The 26,762-nt window shown below is 43.2% G+C and overlaps 1 protein-coding gene across 3 annotated transcripts; it reads left to right on the forward strand.

Moving 5' to 3' along the window:
- The first annotated feature begins 2,614 nt into the window (after nt 1-2,614).
- CBX3 (chromobox 3) lies at nt 2,615-26,762 on the forward strand. Of its 3 annotated transcripts, XM_068236047.1 has the most exons (6): nt 2,772-2,860; nt 13,048-13,118; nt 17,574-17,713; nt 21,368-21,533; nt 23,091-23,185; nt 26,208-26,762. In XM_068236047.1, exons 2-6 carry the CDS (start codon nt 13,095-13,097, stop codon nt 26,332-26,334), a joined length of 552 nt encoding a protein of 183 aa, XP_068092148.1. In that variant the 5' UTR covers nt 2,772-2,860; nt 13,048-13,094; the 3' UTR covers nt 26,335-26,762. The 3 variants fall into 3 exon arrangements, with proteins under 3 accessions (XP_068092147.1, XP_068092148.1, XP_068092149.1); XM_068236046.1 differs by lacking the exons at nt 2,772-2,860; nt 13,048-13,118 and adding an exon at nt 2,615-2,635; XM_068236048.1 differs by lacking the exon at nt 13,048-13,118 and having other exon boundaries at nt 2,777-2,860.

Below are 26,762 nucleotides of genomic sequence, written 5' to 3' on the forward strand. Positions count from 1 at the left end.
TTGGGAACTGATCTCTAAGGTGACAGTTTGGGGCTGAGTACCCGGACAGATGCATCACTAGCTTGTAGGCTAGTAAAGTTCTGTTGCTATGATGTGATGATATTGTCCATTGCAACGGACACATATGTGAAAGGAGACATACATGATTTGCACTGCATTTAAAGTGATACTGAAGAGAAATTAAATGAAGAGGGAAGGCTCTGGATCCTAGAGAGCCTGCCCGTTCCTCTAACGACCCACTTGTTCCAGTGCTGCTACACATATTTGACCAACTGGTCAAATACGCCCTGGGGGATCGCTCTGTACTGCGCAGGCATGCTCTCACACGCACTTGTAGTACGGAGCTACCCATCTTCAGAAGCACTAGAGAAAGAACTCCCAGAGGCAGCAGCAAAATTGAACTGGGGACAACGCTGGAACCTGGTGAATGTAACAAGAATGGGAAGGCTCTTTAAGATCCAGGGCCTTGCCGCTCCATAGGTCCGTATCAAACTTTTTATTTTTAATTTGCTACAGATTTGCTTTAAAATGTTTACAATTGCTTGGTTACAGCGCATTGTTGTGAAATGCTTTACTGTGCCCATCAAACAGTGCTTTCTATGCATTGCTTTTGTCCTTGCACTTTCACATTCTTTTCAGAAAACCGCAAAGCATTGGGGTGCCCAGGCCCTTGGGCTATGTTCACTGTGGGCATTGCGTTCCCTGTAAAAGCAGCAATAGAATGGAAAAGTCACACCGCATGTTATGTGCATGTTGCATCGCATACAGTGAAGCATAGCCACTAGTTTCTGGGACTAGTCACTAGCTCTGCCAGCTTTTTCATGCATAAAGATGGCACTGGGATGCTCCGGCACCTAAATACTCTTTCCACCCCCTAATCCCCTGGATCCCTTGCCAACATCTACCTGGTGTGGTCCGCCCACACTCACTCGGTGGCTCACCACATGGTTTCTCAGCTGATCCTGGCCACGTGACTTGGATTTCTGGCTCCAGCAGCAGCTTCCACTCTGACACACAGGGAACCAAGTCCTTGGCATCGATGCTCCTACCACCGCTGCTTCTGCCTCTTACCTTCAACAAATCCATCAAGTTTTCGAGTCCATCTTTTACATATCCTTCTATCTATGCTTTGTATACCTACTGTATGCTTAATGCACCATTCTGTTTTTACTGTACTACCACCGACCCTGTTGTGCCAAAACCAATTCCAGGTACAACCCTCGTAGTACTTGGTGAAATAATTTTGATTCTGAAAGGTATGCTTCACTGACTGTTAACGTGCACATTTTGCGGTAACTCACTGCATGCAGTGTGTTGGGAGTCCACACATCAAACTGGATGCATTGTGAACGTTACATAGGTTTTACATCGCAGTGCGACATCCCATGTTACAGTGCATCTGTTATGACACACCACAACGCCCACACTGTATGCCCTTTTCGGCGCTAATCTACTTTAAGGGGCCCAGCAGGAAACTTCATAGGGAAATTCCAGTAATGTGATTGGGGGACAGCACCCTCTCAAACGGCAAGGTTTCCAATAGTAATAAAAATTCCAGCAGTGATGCACTGGGAGAAATCTCAGAGCTAACTCCAACCTGAAATATTGCAAATACTTTCTGTTTTAAGAAAGCACCTTTTTTGTTTTCCATATAGCATTTTAGTAAGAGGGCTTTTTGGTCCATTGTAGCCCCTTACACACTCCAGTTCTGGTTCACCATGAGCTTGCTGGGTAGTCTGTAACAATAGGTTGTTATAGTGCCCACACTATTTACCCAATCACAACACTTTAAGCTGTAAGAGGGTACAGTCCTTTTAAGTTGCAAGATATTATAGGTTGCAATATTTTTCATTACACCGGCAATGCAATTTGGTCAAAAACAAAACAAGCCCGTGGAAAGCCCTTGAGGCCTTGTTCACATTGTGTTTCGTTTGCGTGGCTGTTAGCGTTGGGCGGTTTTTGATGCATATTTTTTTCCGATTCCCAGGGCTTGGGTGGGCGATTCGTTTTTGTGCTTAGCGGTTTTCTAAGTGTTTTTCCAAGCGGTTTTGTAATTCACTCAAGTCAGGAAGTGAACTCTTTGACCCAGAAAATAATAAATATAATGTATTTATTCCTAAAACCCCGACCGTAATCGCTACACAAAGCGATTTTGTGAGCGTTTTCCGTTTCTCCTATACTTTCCATTGAGGCGGATTCGCCTCAAAAATGGTCCAGACACCGCTTTACTGAACGGACAGTGCACGACCCGCGCTGGTATGAACCTTCTCATAGACAATTGTACAAGCGTTTGAGGGCCATTTTAAAAAATGTACATTTATGTGAGGTAATTTACCTGAGGTAGATTACCTTACATTACATTTTTACAAGGGTGAAATGAGCCCACTGTATACATATCTCGTTTAGCCTGAAGGTGAAAGATTGGCAGTATCTGCTACCTGCGCTATCTGTACACCGTTATGACAAGATAGCGTAAGAAACAATCACACACGTGGGGAGCATTGCCCCATCCGCTCATTGCGCGTCACGTGTGCGCGCAGCCTATAAAATGCCAATTGTTTCCAAACTCTCGACGAAGGCTTCTTGCGGTGGAGAGAGCTTGGCCAGGCCATTGTGTGAAATGAGCAAAATGCAGGTAGGCAGTTCTCCCCCCGCCCCGGGCTGACTGGAGCGGATGAGAGTGAGAAGAGAACGGGTTAATAAGCTTCGCGCCAGTAAAATGCCCGCCAGAATGCAGGGAGAGCCCATTGTTCTGGCGCGTCATCAGGCACCTCCCCCTCGCGCGCTGAGTGACGCAGTGTGCGGCGGGTGTACAGAGAGGAGAGCTTGGAGCAGCGGCCGCGGCGTGCAGACCGGAGAGGTAATTGTATCCGCTGCGGGAGAGATGGCGGTGGCTGCAGCAGCGTGCTTGAGTGTGAATGTGTGCTGTGTGTGTGGCGGAATGGTGGGGGAGGCAGCCATAGACTGAGGAGGGATTCTGCTGAGAGGCGGGCGGTGACTCCTTTGTAGGCCGGGGCAATGTGGGGACTGCGGCACTACTAGTTCCAGCAAGCCGCACTTCTTTATGACTGCTGGGGGGGGTGCATGGTTGTAAAGCAGCTGTAGGGGGGTAACGATGTGAGCTATAGGCAGCATCCAGCCACGTATAGCCGCCTCTCTGTGCTCTGAATGGAGCCGCTCTCTTACACATTATAAGCAGCATGTTCATCGGGTACAGTCTTCCCCTGCACAACCAACCCCATGTGCATCGCAACAAGTCTATTGTGCCCTGCGCAGCCGCTTCCTATGTATTCCGTGTACAGTCAGCTGTAGTGGCAGCACAGTGGTTAGTATTATAACATTGGCTCAAATCAGGTTGAGATTTGACTCCCAGGACTTTTTGCATGGGGTCTAAAACCTGTTCATAAATGAACTTACTCCCTTGATAGTGATTCTGGTGTGAAATTATTAGACCAGGGGTGCCCATACTTTTTTGCCTTTGTGAGCTAATAGCAAAGTCAAAATGATCTACCTATGTATAATTTTAGGAGCACACTTGTATATACATAATGGAAAATGTGTGGTTGGGATCTACCAAGAAGGCCTTTGTGATCTACCTAATGGGCACCCCTGCAGTAGACCATCCTAAAAGGACTTTTTAGTTTTTTTTTTTTATACAAGGTTTGACTCTGTGGTGTGCATAATAGCAGCCACACTCTTTACAGCCACACAGGAGACTTGATCTCTGATTTTTATTTTTTAAGCTATACAGTTATGCTGCTGTTTTGGTTTTGTGCCTGTAAAGAAGCTACCATTAATAGCCCTTGGTTATTAAAGTGGACCAGAACTCAGAACTTTCTCTCTGCTTTAAAAGATGTGCTTTGTTACAACTGATACAAATCCTGAGACAAATCTGTTTCTACTTCCTGGTTTCATGTAAGCAGACATATTAACATCCTGTGCTTTAAAATTAACTTATTTGCTGTGGCAGTCAGGTGACAGGGGAGAGATCAAATTACAACTTGTAATTAGACAGGCTAATTTATCTAAATACATGGTGCGTTTCTGGTTTCCTTCAGTTCTGTGCAAGAGTTCAGATCCACTTTAACCGTTAAGGCCTGGTTCAGATGGATGTCTGAACTAGCCAGCTGGAGTCTTGTTGCGAAAGCTTTTTCTGTAAGCATGCAGAAAAGCATTGGTTTTCTGTGGCATGTCCTGACGTGCTTTGTTTTTCATCCCCCACAGGGGGACTAGGAAGCCTGGCTTTAAACAGTCAAGATTGGCAAAGCACCGGCAGATGATGCAAATTTGGATCAAAATGTGGCGTTTGCTCAAACTGTATTGGCTGTAAGCGATGGCACCGAGGGCTGTCCATTAATTTGAATGGACAGTGTTTAAGCGATTAGCACCATGGCTGCTTACTGTTGCAGAACTGTCCACGTGAACCAAGCTTTAGGCAAATAGTTTCCTGCAAATGAGCTGGACAGGGAAACTATTCACAGTAGGCTTACCATCCAAATCACATGCTGGTGCGATTCTGGTCAGCATACTGTAGTTTTCTGTAGCATGTATTTGAAATCCATGCATGGCTATAGTGTTGCAGCTTTGTAGTAGCACGGGTGCTGTATCCAATTTGGAAATGGACGTGGCACCCAATGGAAATAGGCCTTACAGTGAGTAAATGGCATGCAGAATAAGTATTTATATAGAGCTGCTGACATATTACACAGCACTGTACATAGTATTGTATTGTCACTAACTGTCCCTCAAGGGTGCATAATCTAATCCCTACAATAGTCTTGTCCATGTATGTATCATGTAGTGCATGTATCATAGTCTAGGGCCAATTTAGGGAAGAGCCAATTAACTTATCTGGAACCCACGCAGACATGGGGATAATATACAAACTCCTTGCAGATGTTGATCTGGCTGGGATTCAAACTGGGGATCCAGTGAGAGTGCTAACCACTCTGCCACTGTGCTGCCCAGATTAGTTCTTGGGGCTGGGACCCACAGGGAAAGTGTCAGGCTAATGAAAGTCAATGGCGGTATTTCCACAGGATTGATTATGATTTCTGCAAATTGCTATTGTGGGTCCTGCTGCATTTTTGGACTGATTGCACTCCAATACTAAGTATAGGATTTCTGCAAAATCACTCATATAAAGCGATTATGTAGTGATTTCACTGTGCAGAACCAAAAGGAAAAATCGTTAGCTTTTATTAAAAAACTTTAAAATCCCCAGACTTCACTCAAGTGCATAAAATTCCCGGACCATGTAAGAGGTACAACCAGCTATATTTGTTCATTTGTAAAGTGCCAACATCTTCAGTGATGCAGTGCAGACTATGAAACGGTGGCTAATACACAGTACAGTTGAAAATGCAGTGTCACAACTACAAAATGCATGTATATAGTTTGTGTGGTTTAAAAACCAAATGTGTACAGGTATGTTTGCACAGGAAGGTGGTGGTGGTGGGGGGGGGGGGGGTGAGAACATACCCTCACTGGCTTACAATTGAAAGGGTTCATTGTGTGCAGCCAACACTGTACATCTTGTTGCTAGTTCCATACATGCTGTGTACATTTAGACCTATATAGACTTTATAAGCAAAATAGTATCATACATTTTACAGCTTGTCCCACACATTGCATCTGGCTGATTATTGAACAGTCAACTCTTAAAATTCGCATTGCTCTCTCCACTTATTCCCCCCCCCCCTCCCCCAGTCTCCTTGTGCATCCATTTAGGGACATTCGGAATTTTATGCATCGGGTGAAGAAAATCAGCAGTATTACCGATATTCGAACACTTAACAGACCTCTCACGTGAACACTCCCTCTACCTACGCCTTATGCTGGGTACACACTGATTTTTCTGGCCTATTTGCTATCAGATCGATTTCCAACATGTCTGATCTGCTTTCCGATTTCCTGTCACTTCAATAGAAAATAGCTCGGAAAGCAGCAGGGCTGTGGAGTCGGTACAAAAATCCACCGACTCCTCAGTTTAGGATTCCACCCACTCAGACTCCTTGACTCCGACTCCTCTAATTTGCATATTACAATCTTGTTAATTGAAAGTATGTAACATGAAATTCGTCTCTTAACTGCCAACGCTTAGGAATTTTAAGACAACTGAAGTGAGGATATGGAGACTGCCATGTTTGTTCCCTTAAGTCATAGACTAAAACTAGTCCTTGGTAAGAGTACTTGTAAAAGGTACAGGCCGGAACAAAGAACATCTAGCAGGCCCTAGGCATTGTAACTGTGGGTACATGTAAGAATGATGTGCAGGTACTCTGCAGGGGAATGAGGAGATTCTTCCTCTATTACATTCTTCATGCACAATCTGAACAAGGTTTATGGGTGACAGATAACACCTCTCTGTTCAATGTGCACAACATTCTCAGTGGATTCCCTGCAGCTCTGTGGGGATTGCCTATGTAGAGTATAATACTATTGTGTAACAAAGAACCTGAGACAGATGAAATTATATATTTTTTTTTTGTTATACATACCTGGGGCTTCATCCAGCCCCCTTCAGGCTAAGCAGTCCCTCGCTGTCCTCCTCCACCACCTGGATCTTCTATGAATCCAGGTACTTGAGCCAGTCTGGCGTAGTGCGCATGCACACATGCCGCCGCCGGGAGTGTACTACACCTGCGCAGCACTATTGTGCAGATGCAGAACGCTCCTAGCTGTGGAAGCGGCATGCGGCCGGACTGCGCTAACTGGCTGAATTACCAGGACTCATAGCAGAAGATCTAGCTGGTGGTGGACAGTTGAGGGACTGATTAGCCTGAAGGGGGATGGAAGAAGCCCCAGGTATGTATCAAACTTTTTCTCTTCATCCTTCTGTACCATTTAATTCGTAGTCACCAAACCAAATTTTAACGTATCAAATTATTTTATTTAATTAGCGTGCGTACATTTGCATAAATCAGAATCAACGCAGAATTATTTCCATCTCATTGACCATCTCTATTAGTGACACGGCTACACATCGGGCTTTATATTTACAGCATAGATGTTTAGTGTATATATGAGATTCCTGTGTACACATCATATATACAATCAGATGTGTATATCTGACTTTAAAAATACGAGGACTGCTTTATTGAAGCAGCACAAGTAACTAATTTTGATTTATTTCATTTTTGTGGACTAAGCACAGCTATTACTGTATGTATAAACAGGGCTGTGGAGTTGGAGTCGGGGCAATTTTGGGTGCCTGGAGTCGGGGGAAAAAAATGCACACTCCAACTCCTAATGACTTTAAACTGTAATTAAAATAGAAAGTATGATAAAATGTTCTATTTCTCAGATAATAGTCATCATAAATAATTTATACATACAGTAATAGCTGTGCTTAGTCCACAAAAATGAAATGAACCAATCAAAATTAGTTACTTGTGCTGCTTCAATAAAGCAGTCCCCGTATTTTTAAAGTCAGATATACACATCTGATTGTGACTGTATGTATGATGTGTACTGGGAAGCCCCAGGTATGTATAAAACTTTAATTTCATCTGTCTCAGGTTTACTTTGTTACACAGTAGTACTATACTCTACATATGCACTCTCCACAGAGCTGCAGGGAATCCACTGAGAATGTTGTGCACATAGACAACACCTCTGTGTTCAATCACCCATAAACCTGGTTCAGATTGTGCATGAAGAATGTGTAATAGAGGAAGAATCTCCTTATTCCCCTGCAGAGTACCTGCACATCACTCTTACATGTACCCACAGTTACATTGCCTAGGGCCTGATAGATGTTGGTTGTTCCGGCCTGTACATTTTACAAGTACTCTTACCAAGGACTAGTTTTAGTCTATGACTAAAGGGAATAAATATGGCAGTCTCCATATCCTTCTCACTTCAGTTGTCTTTTAAAATTCCTAAGCGTTGGCAGTTAAGAGACGAATTTCATGTTACATACATTCAATCGATAAGATTGTAATATGCAAATTAGGAGTCGGAGGAATCCTAAACTGAGGGGTCGGAGTCGGTGGATTTTTGTACCGACTCCTAGGCCTGAACGATTTATCGTTTTTGTATCGAAATCGCGATCACGGAAGTGACGATTCCGTGATCGCCAAAGTGTCGATTTTTGCCGATATTTGTTGTACTGCTCCCTCTTGCTGTACAGTAGCAGCAGCGCAGCATGTACAAATGTCTGTGTACAAAAAGCGGCGGCTCTCACTCCCCGCGGCAGCTCAGTATCTCTATACTTCTGTGTAGTTAATGCCACCTTCTCTTCCTCCTCCTCCTGTCATCAGCAGATCCCAGCAGCGGCAGGCTCTTGCTCTCTGTCACTCCTCCTAGCTTTATCGTCAGCTCAGCTGGGCGGGCGGCAGACTCCGCCCACAGTCTCTCGCTCGCTCCTTCTGTGAAGCTGATATAGGCACTAAAACTAATAGGCACTCATTTGCTCCACTGATGTGCAGACCACAGCGAGACAAAAGCTATTGTCTGGTCTGACTTTTCCTCCGCATTACAAAGCAGCTCAGCATGTAGCAGAGAGCAGAGAAGAAATTCCCTCCCTCCTCCCCCCCCCCCCTTCCAGAAGTTGTCAGGAAGCACAGGAGAGAGCACATGGATCTATCTGCACAGCGTGGGGGAGATGGAGCTGTAGGCAAGACTGAAGTGCGTGACTGTGTCTTTCAGTCAGTGTGTGTGGATAAGTATGTGTGTGCATTTCAATGTGTGCTGCAGGATGTGTGTGTATCAGTGAGTGGATAAGTGTGTGTGTACTGCAGGATGTGTGTAACTATCAGTGAGTGCTGCAAGATGAAGTGTGTGTATTAGTGAGTGTGGATAACTGTGTATCAGTGAGTACTGCAAGATAAAGTGTGAGTGCTCTGAGATGGAGAATTAAGTGTGTGCGTGTGTATCAGCGTAACACCCATCCCACCCCCACTGCTTACCTTTACCATACCTACCCCATTCCTAATATTAATTGTCCCGACCGCCTCTGTGACATGACTCATACCCCCCCATAATAAGTGCCGCAAGGGGAAACAAGGGATAGGCGACATGATAATCTCCCCGCCGCCCCTCGATGACTCTCGCCTTGGTCTGGTTGGTCTAAAGCTTGATTTGAATAAAATCGTGAATCGAATCGAAATCGCAATTTCTGACAGAAATCGTGCGATTCAATCTTTTCCTAAAATCGTTCAGGCCTACCGACTCCACAGCCCTGTGTAGAAATTATTTATGACTATTATCTGAGAAAGAGAACATTTTATCATATATTCTATTTTAATTAGTATAAATTCATTAGGAGTCAGTCGGTGCATTTTTTTTTTTTTTTTTTTTTTTTTTTTTTTTTCCCCGACTCCAGTCACCCAAAATTGCCTCGACTCCACAGCCCTGGAAAGCAGATTGGCCATGCTGGAAATAATCAATCTGACAGTAAATCGGCCAGAAAATTTCAGTATACCCAGCAGAACACTAACCTCCCCTTCTGCCAAACACTAACCATTTCTTGCTGCACATTACCTCCTATTGGGTGTAAGTCTGTCGCACAATGTAAAAAAAAAATAAAAAAATTGCAGGCTGTGATGGCACCCAAATTACTTGCAACATTTCTTAATACTCTTCTATAAGGGGCTATTTTCACTTGAGTGGGATTTGCAGCGTTTCCCTGAATCAGTTGAATGGGGAAATGCGGCCTATTACAGCAATAGCATGCTGCCCAAATTGCATGACAGTGCGATTCTGGATGGCATGCAGCAGTTTTTTTTCACCCATCCAAATCCTGTAGCTGTGCATGGCAAGGCTACAGCAGGGGTGTCGCTCTATCATGGAAAAGCCAAAATCTAAAACTTAGTAGTCTGTGAGCCATACTGTTTAATTTTTTTTTAACATTTAATGAACAGTCTCAAATGAAGTGGTGACTATAGCAACTGCAGGGTTCCAGCTCCTCCTCTTCTGCAGATTAGCGCAGTGGAGCAATTTAATATTTACTGTCAATGTTTCAACCAGAAACAGTCATTGGTGTGCTTCTGAGTGGGAAGGCAGTGTATGGTCACTGCTTTACTGCTTAGTGATGCATGTTTGAAACTGGAAGGCCACATAAAATGGCAAGGAGGGCCTCATTCAGCCAATGAGCCTTGTTTGACATCTGTTTGCTACAGGGATTTGGATGCATATTCTAATCTCTGCCAGCTCCCGCGTGCGTTATGCCCTAACTCCTAACTTTTTTTTTTTTACAGATGCACTGAAAAGGAAACCTGAAGTAAGAGGGATATGGGGGCGGCCTATATATTCCTGTTTAATCAAGTACTAGTTGCCTGGCTGTCCTGCTGATCCTCTGCCTCTAATACTTAGCCACAGACCCTGCCTGAACAAGCATATGCATTTCAGGTTTCTGACTTTGTCCAATCTGACAAGATCAGCTGCACGCTTGTTTCATGTGTTTCACACTACTGCAGTGAAATAGATCAGCAGGGCTGCCAGGCAACGTGTATTGTTGAAAAGGAATTAAATATGGCAGCCTCCATATACCTCATGTCAGTTGTTCTTTAAGTTTCATACAGACAGACTAAAATGCTTAAATGATTTATAGTGGAGTTGGCAATTGATTAAAAACATGCCAAATGACATGAAAAAGAGCAACAGTGTTTCTTGGGATTCAATATCCCAGATTTGTTTGGGAGATTATTCAGGTGACACTGCACAAATCTAAATGAACAATGCCTTTGATGTTTGCTGTCCTTAATGGGAGAAACTCACACAAGCACAATGGCCTCAATTCACTAAGCAGTTTAGACTAGTCTACTGATGGTTTGGTCAGTTACATCAAAGGGGAATTCACTAATTACTAAATGTTTTAGACCTTGTCTAAACCATTTGTTAGGTGGGTAAAGCAGGGGAAATTATCAAAAGATGTAATTCACAAACAAGTAGCTATGACTGACATCCTTCTCCTTTGAGCTCTCCCCTGCATAATACAAAAGGTTCTATCCTCACATCTAAAATACCTCACAGAATTACTTTACCTACAGAAATCAGCTCATCTGATCTGTCAGAAAAAGTGGGCGTGGTTACTCGTTTGCCTTTGAGAATTGTGTAATTACTGAATGTTAGACCAGGTCTAAAAAGAGGTCTACAACATTACACCAAACCATCAGTAGACTAAAACAATCTAGACTAGTCTAAACTGCTTAGTGAATTGAGGACCATGTTAACCTTTTGGCTTTTATTTTTGGTGCTGCGGTGCCACACAGCAGGTGCATGGAGCAATTTGATATTTTCTTGCTCTGGACACTCTCCTTCTTCCCCACTGACATCCTCCTATGGGTCCCTGTCCCATATCATGTGATTAGGGCCTGGAGGAGCTCTGCATTACTGTATCCAGAGCAGGTAAAAGTCAAATAGCTCCATGTGCCCTCTGCTTTAGGGAGCCTGAGCGTATCTAGCTGACACTGGCCTCTCCCAAGTTATTTCAAACAAGATGACTCAGGTGGGGCTACTAAAAGGTTAAAACCTCATGCATACATGGACTTTCACCTGCAGAGCCAGGAGTCTTCTTTCTCAGGTGATAGTTTATGGCTGAGTTCTGTGCTATGTCACTAGCCTGCAGGGTTGCGACGCTTTCTGTTGCTATGGAAGGGCTGATGGTGCAGCATATGATGGAGCACACAAGGTGAAGAGAACAATGGCCTTGGCTGATCCACTGCTGTGGCAGAAGCTGCCTTGGACTGCTGGAGCGGCAGGATTCTGTACTACAATCGCATTGCTACTTAAAGGGAAAATCCGAGAGGTGTTCTATTTACCTGGGGCCTCCAGCCCCTGACAGCTATGTCCCTCGCTGCAGCTTTTGTCCCAGGGTCCCCTCCGTTCTACAGGAGCATGCTGCTCATGATCACACATGTGGTCTGGAAAGTTCTGCGCAGAACTGCACCTGCATAGAACGCTCCAGACACGGAGCACGATCATGAGCTGTGTTCACGCAGGCGCAGTAAATGCAGACCTGACGAGGGCGGCATCTGCAACAAAGGGGCAGGTATGAGCTCTAAATGGATTCTGAATTGATTCAATCATTCGCATCCAAATGCTAACTACTGCACCTGGGTGGGTGAGGGAGGGTTAAATTACCCAGCTGCCGTCTTCTTTAATGCGTCCCATGCTGTGTTCCAATTCACGGTCATGTGACTACCATGCTTTATCCTTCTGGGTTAAAGGAAGCATGGTAGTCGCGTGACCATGAATTGGTATGTGTTAAAGACTGCTGCTGGGTAAGCTAACCTCCACTTTTCCACCCACTCAGGTGCAGTAATTATCTGGTAGAACTTTTTTTTTTTTTTTTCCCCTCGGATCTTCCCTTTAAGCACAGTGTGAACTGAGCCTAGGATTTGTTTTCCACACGTCAGCTGACTATCTGCAATGGGAATCCCATGTGGTAGTTTTTTTTTTCTCTTGCAGGATTTGCTATTAACATGGGCTGTCACATTTGGTGCATTTCTGCATCATGAAAATTGCAGGTTATGCTGCCTATGCTAGTGATTCTATACCAGTTCATTGCTACTGGTCTAGAGTCGTCCTGCACATCCTTCTGTAGTAATGATCAGAACCTTTTGCTTATGCTACACGTGTTCCATACTCCACATATTTTGAGCATTGTGACCTAGAGGCATGGTGGAAGGAATTACCAGTGGTTGTGGACAGGAAGACTTTTCCTATCTGTTAACATGAATTCCTCTGTGTACAAAATATGCTGCTTATAATAGTAATTGAGTAGTAGAATGTGAGTACTGAGTGAATCCATTTAACTTAAAGGCATGTAAATCTGACCACTAGAGTTGATTGGAAGAAAACCTAGTAGTGAGCATGGTGTGCTGTGGTTGTGTTGGTTGGCATATCTGTAATGGGGATTTGATGGTATTGATGGCCTAATGAGACTGTTACAACCAGTGCCCAGATATCCCTCTGCTAGCATTAATCATCTGAACAATCACATAATGGGGAGAATGTGTTTAATAGAACACACATTTCCAGCTAACTGTTTTAATATAAGATAAAAGCATGCATGTAATAAGGCTTATCTTTCATACACAGGACTACATAGCGCTGCAGAACCATAAGGTCACCAGATAGGTATTTAAATGCAGGACAGAATGGAGAAGCAGGTAGTAAAGTTATATATTTCTCTCAATGTTTAAGCTGTGTTAAGTGATGTGGTCCAGGGAGATGGGTGTACAAGTAAGGGGTGTCTAGACAATGCATAGCAGGCAATGTACAGCAGAATCCACCAATCTGTAGGAAGCTGCAGCTGAGCCATCTAAATTCTTCACGTGCCACTTAGCCATTTGTGCGCCAGATTATAGCCGTCTCCTGAAATGACACTGCGTTTGGGCATGCTAGTCTGTACTGTCTCCTCAAAAGGTAATTGTGTAAAGGTGTGGGGCTTCACATGTCCTGGCAGAATCAGTTAATGTAATAGCTGCCCATCTTAGGTGTATGTGTATTTTTATATGTATTGTAATGCCTGGCATATTGCTCCACCGCAGCTGATGTGGTACATTGTAAGAAGCGACTGTTCGAAGCCCCTATCAGTGTCAGTGTGGCATAGCGTTGCATCTTCCTGTGCTCACAATGGTCAGTGTGATGTGTATTCTGTTGTAATGCAATGGACACAGAGCATGAGATTTTAAAGTCCCTATACACTGTAGCAGATGGCTTAGCAGCAAGATTTTTAGTGTTCCCCCTAGACTAGATAAGTGAACAAGCAGAATAATGGGTGATCCCTATTCCCTACAATTGCTTAATGCTGCATCATTTCTTCCATTAACAATGTTTTTTTTTTTCTTTTTCTTCGAGTTTAAAATGTTGTATGCATATTTTTATTATTGGTTGGGAAAGGTAAAGGCTAGAAACTGGTTATAGTGCTGTCTTTTAACCCTTTTGGAGAGCGACCCCATTCACTAATGTCCCCAATGACCTCAGAAGCAAGGGGGGGGGGGGTGTCCTCAGGTGACACAGCATTACTTTTTCTAACCCTTTTATTCAAAAATGGGTGAAGCTTCACTTTGCCTGGTACACTGCCTGCAATTTCCCGTCAGATCAGTGGATCGAGTCAGTAATTTCCCACAGGTCTAATGAGGTTTATGACCGTTGTTCCAGTCACTTGCATACAAAATTGATCAGACCTGCTGGATGTGATGGGAAAGTGCACGATGTGCGCCAGGCATTAAATGCATAATTAACGGGCATGAGTTAAATACAGATTTGTGACAGTGTGGAGAAAATGTCAGGATTTGCCAGCAGGGTAACCGAGCATTCTTGCCCAAAACAGGGATACCCTGCTAACAAGGGAAAGTCTGGGATGGAACTCTACAGAGAAGGAGAATTCCAGAGTCCCTTGTCATTTTATAGCTATTCAAGGGGGGGGAAATATTAGCAGCATGGGTTCTGGCAGAAGGGGTCTAGTGTTGCAAGCCATGTTTTAGCTGCATAGATTTAACTGCATGCCTCCACCAGCTCTGATCTGCCAGATAGACAAACTGTGATTGAAATCTTGTGTATATAATGGTGCAAACTGGTGATTTGATATCTGGAAGATATTTATCCCTTATCTGATATGCCACATATTGGCAAATGTATTACTGGTGGAATGGTATCAATACCTGCATAGCTTTGTTAGATCAGGCACCAGACAGCACTGGTGGCCTAATTGATATTGGATTCAATATCGGAGATCTAATCTAGTCTTGAATGGTGCAAGGCATTGCTATTAGACATTTAAGGTTTATTTGATCTACAATAAATCACATGTATGAGTACCTTAATGCCAGCAGATTAGTCTGGGATACTGAGGCAGGTAACTTGGGTGGTGCCTGGTAATTTGGGCACCACATACACTACTATGTTTATAGCAGCATCTTGTGAATAATTTCAGGTGCCAGACTTTACAGCTGGTAGGAGGTAATGTGCAGCAAGGGACTGGTAGTATTAGGTGTAGGGGAGGTTAAGTGTTTCCCCTAAATATACATTGTTTATACAAAAATGTACAGTAAATCTGTCATTCTTAGAGGAAAAATGTGGATACTTGCCATGGGAGAGGGATGCTTCTGGATCCTACGGATGGTACTTCTTATGCCTTTGTTCCAGCATTGGGAACCCTAAAGTTTCACAAAGCTCGTCTGCAGTAGCCCAAAGCCACTCGGCCTCGGTGGAAAAGTTAAGCCTGTTCACCTCTGTGCTAGTGTGCAGGTACAAGCTTGCCTGTGCAGTGCGGATGAGCTTTGACAAAGTGCTCTTAAAGATCACTTTTCCCTTTGCCACTGAAAGTGATCTCTAAGAGCAGATCATAGCTGGAGTTACATTGTCTAGGTACACCTTAAAGGACTTGCGAGGCCAAAAACATAAAAAAAGTGAAGTACCTGCATCATGTTTAAATGTACAGAGGACACCATCCACGCTGCTCCCGACCCCACAGCCCAGGTCGGGCTCTCCTAATATGGCTGCCAGAGCTGGCCGTGGCTGCGCAGTCCACATAGATGTGAGTGCGGCTGCGCAGCTGTAGGGCCCCCCATCCACACTACAGGCTGTCTCCTGTGTGTGGATTGGGGGAAGCCCTAGAGCTGCGCAGCCGCACTCGTGTCTATGTGGACTGTGCAGCCGCGGCCATATTAGGAGAGGCAGGAGAGCCTGGGCTGTGGGGTCGGGAGCGGCACGGGGCGATTGCACTGCGGAACTGGACCCGACGGAACTGCGTGGATGGCGTCCTCTGTGCATTTAAAGCGGAATATAACCCTGCATTTTAACTTTGCTCTAAAACATTATTTACAGTATATTATATGCAACCAGCATTTTTTTTTTTACTAGACCAGCATTGGAAGGGTTACACAGGGCTTTAAAGTCCCTGGAGATTTTTGCAGACGCATCCGAACTTCAGTTAGATACTTTTTGTTTACAAATAAGTATCTAAGTGTTTATTGTGACTCATCTCTCTCACTGAGAAGGAGCTTGGAGGACAGCCAAAGAGTGTGTAACTGTTTATCAATAGATACATCTAACTAAATAGAATGTAACTATCTGAACGTCTGCACGGAACTTAAAACCTCTGTTTAACCCTTCCAATGCTGGTCTACTAAAAAAAATGCTTTTTGCATATAATATGCTGTAAATAATGTTTTAGAGCAAAGTTGAAATGCAGGGTTATATTCCGCTTTAAACATGATGCAGTTACTTCAATTTTGTTATTGGCCTTGTAAGTCCTTTAATGGATTCTATGCAGATTTATTTTTTATTTTCCCTTTGTGGAATTCAATCTCAGCAGACCTTTCCACTTCCTTATTTTATCTGAGAAGGTAAACAGTAAGGTCAGTTATTGCTGTGATTGTACTATACCTTCTGTTAATCAGGGCCTAGTGTTATGCTGGGAACACACAATGCAATTTCCTGTCCGATCGATGGGTAATCTGAGGGGAAGTTGTATTGTGTGTATATGTCCAACCTGCTCCTGCTCAATAAAAGGATCATTTTTTTCCTATACACTTTACAAAATCAATCTCTTTATCAGATTGGACAGGTCAGAAATGAGTATCTCATTCCTGTCAATCAGACCAGAAGTTGCATGTGTGTTCCCAGCATAATGCTCCTGAATATTCATATAGTTACATTGTAGCAATGACCATGAATAACTGTCACAAATTCTGAGTTTAACTGGTGATGGGTGATAAATGGTATACTTTTGATAAGTGACCTTAATGTGATATTTACTTTTTTTTTTATTTTTATTTTTTTTTGACTGCCCTACAAATATCAGCCTCTAACTGTAATATGTATCTATTTTCTGCTTGCCTTGTTCATGTTTCATTTCCTGCCTCGCCTTTATTGAAGTAACTATACCATGTGTGGCTTGGCAGCTGGTGGTATGTATACATGACACTGACTTTCCTAATTGTTATTTCCTCACCCCCTTTGAATTTAGCTTGAAATTGGGCTGATCTGTTGCTATAGATTTGGGTTGGCCTATTTCTGAACTGCAAGCAATTTGCAATGAAATTTGCTGCTGTAGTGTTTGCTGGTTGGGCTTTGGGCATAACTGCATATCACACAAGTTCACTTATCCAAGTATATTTATGCTTTATTTAAAACCAGGCTTGTAAAGCTTTAGCATTTTAAAGTATACCTGAAGTGGGCCAGAAAGTTAGATACACTCGTAGTGGTGAGGCTCCAGAGCCTTCTTGGTCATCTCTCCATCCTGTTCCACCGCTGTCCCCTGACGTTTTTTCACCTGCAGCTTGAAATGCCACTTTGAGACTCCTCATGCAGGCTGCAGAAGTACTAGTGTCTCTGAGCAGGTCTGAAGAGGGGATCTGTACTGCCTGCACGAGGGCCTACCAAGGAGTCCTCACAGTGTAAAGTAACTGGACAGCAGTAGAATGATGGGGAGAGGCCTGGGGAGGCTCTATTGTATCCAAAGCCTTCCCTTTACATAGGGGAGTGTCTAACAGTTTCCTCACTTCAGGTTCACTTTAAGATGCCATCAGAACAGCTTATTTTAGTGTTTGTGTTTTTATAAATCCATTTCATGCTTGAAGTGAGTTCTAATTTGTTCATCTACTTTCATCTTGCAGAAAATGGGGAAGAAGCAGAATGGAAAGGGCAAGAAAGTGGAAGAGGCAGAACCTGAAGAATTTGTAGTAGAAAAAGTGCTGGACAGGCGTGTTGTAAATGGCAAGGTCGAATATTACCTAAAATGGAAAGGATTCACAGAGTAAGTTGGCAGCTTTTGAAATTCATAAAGATTTTTAAAAAACTTAGTGTGGTTGTCTGTTTCCTATATATTTTTTTTTTTCTACATCAACTACATATCCTATAGAATGTTGTCAAATGGTACTTGGCCGGCACTAATGGACCCTGGCTATGACTCTGTAGCCTAGTCAAATAGACTGGGTGTCCCAGTTTCTAAAGCCTTGTACTCATGTATGAGGACTGTCGCCTGGCAGGGAATTGACTCTATCCCTCAAGCAACAGTTCAGGGCAGCATATGTACATATTTACGGTCACTGGCCAGTTGCTATTGTGGGGAGGAGAGGACTCTGCCTACTACAGGGTCACTTCTGGAAGGTGGGGGGAGTGGGAGAAACGTGCATTTGGGGGAAGCTCTGTCGCTAAAGATCTGACATGCTGGATCTTTAGGTGATATCTGGGTGGAGTTTCTGTGCACATGCTGGATTCTTGCCAGACAGTCTTAATTGATCACTCTGGCAGAGTTAAATGCTGCTATATGTAGCTTTATAGTCTGAGAGAAGATCTTGGAAAGCCATAGCGTTAACTAAGTAAATGAAGGTTAACAGGAAATTAAAGTAACAATGGATGACAAATTTCTGGTACTTTCCAGAGCTAATGGAACTTGCAGTTGGAGTGATGCAGACTTAAGCAGCCCATACACTCAGCCGATTTTCTGGCCGACCGATCGATCGCGATCGATCGATCGATCGATCGCAAATCGGTTGGTCAATCGACCGATCGACGGCCGATTTCGATCGATTTCGATGGATTTCCATCGAACTAGCAGGGTGGAAAATTTAGGTCGATCTGATGAGATTGCTTATCAGTTTGCATTGGCCTTAATGGAAATCTGATGGCAAAAAAATGCCATCAGATCGAATTTCAACAGATTTCAAACTGAAATCTATTGGAATTCTATCCTGGTAAAAAATGTTCTAAAAACGCATCAGATAGATCATCAGATGCATTTCTTATCTGTCTGCTGCCAATCTGACGAGTGTATGGGCACCTTTATGATGCTGATAATGGTGCCACTTGTGGATCTTAAACAGATTTAAATTGAATCCGAGATGAAAAACTATTACAAGTAACTTGGCTATTTATCTTATCTAAAGTTAAGCAAATCTAGCTGCGAACAGCTTCAACAGTTTCATGTTGTGTTCCTGTGATACGACAGTGGCCATGTTTTGTTTGTCACATTACACACTGGCAAGCTGCAACTGCATCTCCAGCCCTCAGCTCTCCTCTCCTGCTCCCTCCTCGCCTCTGCCTCTGAAATCTATGGCTAGTAACCTCCTCCTGCCCAGACTGAGTAAGTTTCTCGGATCCACTTTAAGACTAAAGGCCCTGGTCTCTTTCTTTAGTGAGAGGTATATGGAGGCTGCCATTTTTCCTTTTAAAGCAATACCAGTTGCCTGGCTGCCCTGCTGATCCTCTGCCGCTAATATTTTTAGCCATAGACCCTGAACAAGCATGCAGCAGATCAGGTGCTTCTGACATTATTTTCAGATCTGACAAGATCAGCTGCATGCTTGGTTTTGGTGTTCAGATAACTACTGCAGCCATTTAAATCAGCATGGCTGCCAGGCAACTGGTATCATTTAAAAGGGAACATGGCAGCTTCCACATCCCTCTCAAAAAAAATTCACTTGCTTGGGGCTTTCCCAAGCCTCCTGTGCCGGTCCTTCGGTCTCCCTCCGCGGCTAAGTTTCGTTTTTGGCCGACTGACAGTCGTCCTCGGTCAAAGCGTCCTCTTCTTCCACATTCCCCATCGTAAAGAGCGTCCGCGGGACACCCTTTACGGCGGGGAATGTGGAAGAAGACGCTTTGACCGAAGACTGGCAGTCGGCCAAAAACGAAACTTCGCGGAGGGAGACCAAAGGACCGGCACAGGACTGCTGCAGGAGGCTTGGGAAAGCCCCAGGTAAGTGGATTTTTTTTCTCTCCCATTTCCTGATCACTTTGAGCCAATCTGTGATCAGATGCAACTGCATCTCCAGCCCTGACTGATGCATGGAACTCTGCTGTCTCTAGACAGCGGATATCTGTGCCAGTGGGGACACACTACACTGTCCCATGCTCAGGAACTGTTGGTGTTAAAACCACACCACATCAGGCTTAGACAGCAACATGCAGCGGTCCCAAAGCAGTTAAGCTAAGTACGGACATGAGATAATAGACATGATTCAGCTATGATCTCAGCATTGTGCACATGTACTGTATTTTATTTGTGAAGAGTAGGTACCTTCTTGCTTATGACAGTGATTGGACAAATGCATGATGGGTTGCAAGCGATGGGAAACATTTCTACATATGAGGTTTTCATTGCAGTTATGCGGACATATTGGAAATTAAGTTGCGCAGAATCAATTTACAATAGCAGCTGAGTTGAGAGCTGTGTAGGTTTGAGCCACAACCTAATTAAGATTTGTCTTCCCAAACAGAATCTTGCAATTTGCTTTGGGTAACCACTTACTGAACTCTGTGCCCTGGTTGAGTTGTTCCTCTTTACGGAGAGGGACGCAGAGTGATAGAGTTGGCAACATACCTCACGGCCCCATGAGAATTACAGCTGCAGTTCACTGAAGATTCTGCAACACAGCCAGACAATGGCTCATATGCAAATTTTTAACTTTTTTTTTTTTTTTTTCCTGGGTTTAAGAAGCTAAATTTTCATTTTTAAATGTCTTTCCAGAACTGTTCAACTGTATGAACCTACAATGTATGTATTCTGTTCTGAATTGGTAAACCACTTGGCCAGCTCCTTTGAAGTTTACGTTAATGGGCTTTTGCTGTACTTGAACCACACCTTTCCTCATTCAGTTCTATCAATTTGAGCTGTGCTAAAAGGAACTTCGGCCCTTGAGGACTGGAGTTGGGACAGAATTTCTCTGAACTTTTGAGTCTATGATCATGGGTGACTGCATATAGCTGTTAGCTTTCAGAGACAAAGGTGTGATTTGCATATTCACCCCCTGAGCTGAAGTGCTGCATCACAAGAGTTCCTAGTCTGCATAATGCTGTATAATCCATTTATTTTTAAAGCAAATATATCTTTACAGCGGAACCTTGGTTTGTGAACAAGCATAATTCTGGAAATGTTTTTAATCCAAAGCACTGGTGTATGTAAGCAAATTCTCTAAGAATGAATGGAAACTTGGTTTGATCCAAAAACCTTTATTGAATTTCTTTGATTTCTGTATACAGTAAAACCTGCACTTTTGGCAGGTGGAGATGAGGGTTATTGCATACAAATTGAGTGTTTGCTTGCCTTTCTTTGTGTGGCTTTACAAGGTTTTTATCAATGACCATTACTTTTGCCGCCTTTGACGATTTTGTAAAGTGACATTAAACCGTCACGACACCTGGGTTATGTACAATCCTGTAGTAGTGTCAACAAATTATCAGCTCAGTTGTGGTGGTGTATGTGTACTGTGCTGGTATTGCAGGATGTTGCTTATCAAGTCAAAATTTTTATAAACATTTGCTTGTCCTGCAAAACATGACACACTATCTTCTGTACAGAACCTGAGTAATTGCAACTATTGTCTGCTATATGATTTCCATTATAGGGAATGTTTGAAGCTGTGCATAATCTGTTCTTACAATTGGTAACATAGTTTGTTAAATATTGCAGTGCAGACAATACTTGGGAGCCAGAAGAAAACTTGGATTGTCCAGAATTAATTGAAGCCTTTTTGAACTCTCAGAAGGCTGGCAAAGAAAAACCAGCAGAAGCTAAAAGGAAGTCAATTTCAGACAGTGAATCTGAAGACAGCAAGGCAAAGAAGAAACGAGAATCGGTATGTGACATTATTGGCTGACTAGGGAATGGAGGGGCCAGTCTGTAAAGAGTTGGCACACTCTGCTTTTAAAGGAGGGCAGTTTGTCTTGGCTTGTTTAAAATGATCCATCCTAGCATATTGAATTTAAATCTAATGCTGAATACACACGGTTCGTTCCCGCATCGAATGCGCCGCTCTATTCCCGACGAATCTATTATTCCAAACATTTCCGAGCGCCTTTCGATGATTTTTAGGTAGATTGCCATGTAAAGTATGGCAAAGCGACCTAATGATCCACACACAAATCGGACATGTCGGACATCAACGAATCAACGGGAATCGAGTGCGGGAATGAACCGTGTATCCAGCATAAGAGGTCCTTCCCTATTGGGCATATTGCTTAGCTTACTTCCTGGTCATGTGACATCTTGCAAGACAATGACTTAAGTTTCCAAATGTCAACAGAAATTGCAGAGAAATATCCACTGGATCATGGTGAGAACTGAAAGATGTGATTTCTTCCTGCAGAGTTTCCATTTTTTGTATCTTAAGGTAATAGATCAAGGAAACGCACAGCAGTAAAAATCTGGGTTGTTTTAACCCTTCCCTTACTCCATTTAAAACTGATGGCTTCAGATGAAGTCCCTCTTTTACCTACCTTTCTTTTGAGATTTCCTGTGTACACAGGAATGTAGTGGCTGCCATCTTCATTCTCTAAACAATGCTAGTTGCCTAACTTATGTGCTGATTCTCTTCTACTACATTAAGTCACTGGCCTAGAATAATCCTGCCAATCAGATGCTTGATTCTGATCTGACTCAGGGTTTGCATGTATATTGGTTTGTGGCTCAACATCCAGGCAAAAAGGCATTGTTTATAACATAAGGGAATGAAGATGGCAGGCAGCTTCTGTATTCCTCACATCCAGTTCCTTTTTTTTAAAGAGATTTGGGTTCAAAATAACCACCCCTCAGCGAGGTAAGCCTCAGGATCCCTTCTGTGGTCCACAGTGCCCCTGAAGCTAAGCACAGCCCCGTCCTGGCAGCACAGCTCCTCTTCCGCAATAATGGCCACGCATTGTATGATCGGGGGGGGGGGGGGGGGGGGGGGGTACTCAGCGACTGGGGACAGCAGACCAGCAGAGGAGTCAATAGGATTGAGGCTTCCCTCTATTTAGGCAAGTATCTTGGGTTGTGTACCTGAGCGTTTGCTTGGGTACACTTTAATGCTGGGTACACACGATGCATTTTTGTGGTCTATTTTCTGTTCGTTCGATTTCTAATTTGATTCTGTTATCTTTTCTTATCCATTTCCATTCACTTCTGAGAAATCAATTCGAAAAACAATTGAGAATAAGATCGGACATGTCGGAAATTATCGAGCCATCTAACACAATTGTATGGTGTGTACCTAGCATTAGATGATATATTTAATAGGGGTATCCAGTACATTGGATTACCAAGAAATCCTAATAATGGAACAGTGATTACAACGGAGCAGTAAAATCTGTATAGTGACATTTCAGAGCTTTGTCATGTGCTGTCCCTGCACTCTGCTAATATTGCTGTCTTGTAGGTTGATAAACCCAGAGGATTTTCCAGAGGCCTGGATCCAGAGAGGATAATTGGAGCTACAGACAGCAGTGGGGAGCTTATGTTCCTTATGAAATGGTAAGTTGTCTGATTCTCTCGTGAAAAAGGAGACATGCCTTATTGTGCCACAGAGCTAGGAATTCTCTGGAGCCCAGATGCTGCTTCCCAGGCAGTGTTCCTTTAGATGCTGATTTTGGCAACCTTGCTTGATATACCCTACCTAAAGTATACTTTTTAACACATGGCTGGCTAGGGTATATTGTATATTCAGGAAGTGTTGGGTAAGTGTGGCTGTATTTAAATCCCTCCTATGAAAAGTGTTAAGGGCCCATTCACACTACGGCAATTATTCGGCGATAGCCTACACGCTACCACTTTTTAAAGCTCTAGCACAATAACTATGGCAGCGATCTCGCTCTGCCGCAATTGCTGCCGATCGTGGGCGTTTTGCGATTGACAGCAATTGCAAAGCTTCTTACCTGCAACAGTTTGCCATGATTCTCAAGCATTCGTAGTACATTGCTTAAACAAGCGCTGATCGCAATCAGGAATCGCGAGTGTCCAGTCACTTTTTTTTTTTCTGCACTAATTGCAGTAAAATCACCTGCGCAGAATAGTAGTGCTAAGTGCTACAGTTTTGCTACTTTCAAGTGAATAGACTATGCCAGACTGGCTCAAGTACCTGGACTCATAGCAGAAGATCCAGGTGGTGGACAGCGAGGGACTGATTGGCCTGAAGGGGGCTGGAGGAAGCCCCAGGTATGTATAAAACTTTACTTTTCATCCGTCTCAGGTACCCTTTAATTTGTAGTCACCAAACCAAATTTTAACAATGTATCAAATTTGATTTCATGAGCAAAGGGAGTGCATACATTTGCATAAATCAGCATCAACGCAGAATTATTTCCATCTTAGTGACACAGCTACACATCAGGCTTTATTCTTGCAGCATAGATGTTTAGTAGGAGTTTCCTGTGTACACATCATATATACAGTCACAATCAGATATGTATATCTGACCTTAAAAATACGGGGGCTGCTTTATTGAAGCCGCACAAGTAACTCATTTTGATTGGTTTATTTCATTTTTGTGGACTAAGCACAGCTATTACTGTATATATACATTATTTTTAATGACTATTATCTGAGAAATAGAACATTTTATCAAATTTTCAATTTTAATTAGTTACAAATTCATTAGGAGTCGGTGCATTTTTTTTCCCGACTGCAGACACCCAAAATTGCCCGACTCTGACTCCACGTTACTCCACAGCCCTGCTACTGAGATGACCCTTTATTCTGACGTTGTTTGATCAGCTAAAGTTTAACCTCAAAATGCTATCCCACTTTTCTCATAGGCTGGTTTGGGGGGTGGGGGGCAGTTCTGGTGCCAATTCACTGCAGCTTGGTGCAGTCCAAATGGACAGAACTTGTTCCCAAGCATTTTACTACTGCGCACTGCAGTTCATCCAGGGGAACACACTTCATTGGCATACCTTGTAAATCTGCTGACAAGCTTGTCAGCTGGCGCAGTAGGGGGCTTCAGTGCGCAGCAATATTTACCAATTTGGGCTCCAGCGTGGGTGCAGTACCAGCTTCCCCTTTGAGCTCTAGTGGAAATAACCAAGCCCGATTGGTTCCATTCTACTTCTCAGGTGTCTCCTGTCTTTGCAGTAGCGCAAACCCAATCTGGCTCTGCTTTTTCTGCCGGAGCCCAAGGGGGAAGCTGGTACTGCGCTGGAGCCCAGATTGGGGTATACATATTGTCTGCTGCAGTTTGAGGGAGGCAGTGCCGGATCGGTGCTGCATAGGATGAAGGAAAGCCTTTAGAACCAGAGGATTCTGCCCCCTGAGTGAAGTATCGTTTTTTTTTTTTTAACTTTTTTTACATATTAAGGTTTTTTAAATTGCCATGGAGGTTGCCATTCACTCAGTACATGGATGAGCTGTCATACCAACACAACTGGTTGCAGGTGTCATGGCATGGAACATCTAGCTACACCAGACCTCTTCAGAAGGTATGGTTAAGAGGTGTTAATTTCGTTTGGTCAAATCTCCATGTGAAATGGGACCTTATTGCTGTGCATGCTTATGAAAGATGGAGAGATGGAGATTGCATGTTGAAGATTGCAGAAAGAAAAATTTCAAGCTATAATCCCTGCTTGAGTTGTAGCCACTGAATGTGGGCTGTGTATATGGTAGGTTTGTTTTCTTCTAAGCCATATATTTACTTCAGACATTGAATCTATATGTAGATTCTGCACATGTACACAATCAATGTGCCTTGGGCTTAACTTTTTTGCTTTGAGTTGGAAAACTGTAAAATGTAGTGTTGTGGGAGGCAATACTCTTTAGTACAGACACATACAAGGGAAGCTTCCCATGCTGTCCTCTGGGCTTAACCTTTGTCCAAAAGGCTGCCACAACAAAGCAGGACCACACAATGATGGGAGGTCTGTATCGGGTAATTTGCACTTGGGGGTGTGGTGGGACATTTTTTATATTAAAAGCTTATTTTGCTCGAGTACATTTAAAATGGGTTTCTTGCCAGCTTTGCCCTATCCTAAATTTTTCCTCATCAATGTAGGACTTAATTCTGTAAAATGGTCTAGTCTGCTATATTTGGCCCCTAAGATAATTTTGAAACATTGAGCAAGGAATTCATCAAAGTGCCCAATTTGCCTATCTCTAACAATTGCCAGCTTTATTAATCACCTGGTCCTGTCAGCCTTCAGGCTCTTCCTCCCCACCCCCAATTCTCTGACAGGGCCAGTAAATTTGTCAGTCACATGCCTAGTTGAGCTCCCGTGGCCAGGAGTATTCTATACTGACTCAGTAGTACTGTGCAGAATGCTCCCAGTGGGAGATGGGAGCACACATGATTTGAAGGGCCTGGTGGAGGCCCCAGGTAAGGATCCCTGTTTTCATTTTTTTTTTTTTTTTCTTGGTTACATTTTAAATCCCAGTAATCTACCTGGGAATGAGTTGTGGCCTGTCCCTTTCTAGTTTAGTGTGCATTAACACATAGTGTATCATTGGTGCAAGTGTAAAATGTTTAAGTGGATGTTTAGGATAACTTTGCAAATTTTATTTGTTACAGGAAAGACTCTGATGAAGCAGATTTGGTTCCAGCTAAAGAAGCAAACGTGAAATGTCCACAGGTTGTAATTGCATTCTATGAAGAGAGACTAACATGGCACTCATGTCCAGAGGATGAAGCGCAATAAAACTCTTGCTGTTGTAGATTTTTTTTTTTATTGACTTTTTTTTTTTGGCCACTCGAATTTACTTAAGGTTCTGTGTTTAGTATTTTTCTGAAATAACCACGCAGTAATTCGACTGAATGTGGCCCCACAGTGTACATGGCCTGAAGAGCTTTTGATACATAAATGTATTTGCTCTCTGGGCTTTTTATAAATCTCTAATGAAACTGAAGTCTGAGCATCTAATGCAAACTTGCAATTGTTTTGTACCCTTCATGATGTGCATGTTAATGCTTTTCTTCCATTACCATAGGTTAGTAGTACCAGGTTCTGCTTTAATGCAAACGGCTTGGAAAACTTTTTAGTATGTGGAATGGTTCCTGACTGTATATTGTTTACTTCAGTGTAAATACTGGTGAGCAGTGTTCAATAAATAGTTTTATATTCTCAAA

This window comes from Hyperolius riggenbachi, chromosome 5, assembly GCF_040937935.1.
Source record: "Hyperolius riggenbachi isolate aHypRig1 chromosome 5, aHypRig1.pri, whole genome shotgun sequence".
Taxonomy (NCBI): domain Eukaryota; kingdom Metazoa; phylum Chordata; class Amphibia; order Anura; family Hyperoliidae; genus Hyperolius; species Hyperolius riggenbachi.

Coding starts and splice junctions, on each gene's coding strand:
- CBX3 (XM_068236047.1), top strand. CDS start 13,095: ATGCAGGACAGAATGGAGAAGCAG. Junction 13,119..17,573: donor AGGACAGAATGGAGAAGCAG/GTAGTAAAGTTA, acceptor TTCATCTTGCAG/AAAATGGGGAAGAAGCAGAA. Junction 21,534..23,090: donor CAAAGAAGAAACGAGAATCG/GTATGTGACATT, acceptor GCTGTCTTGTAG/GTTGATAAACCCAGAGGATT.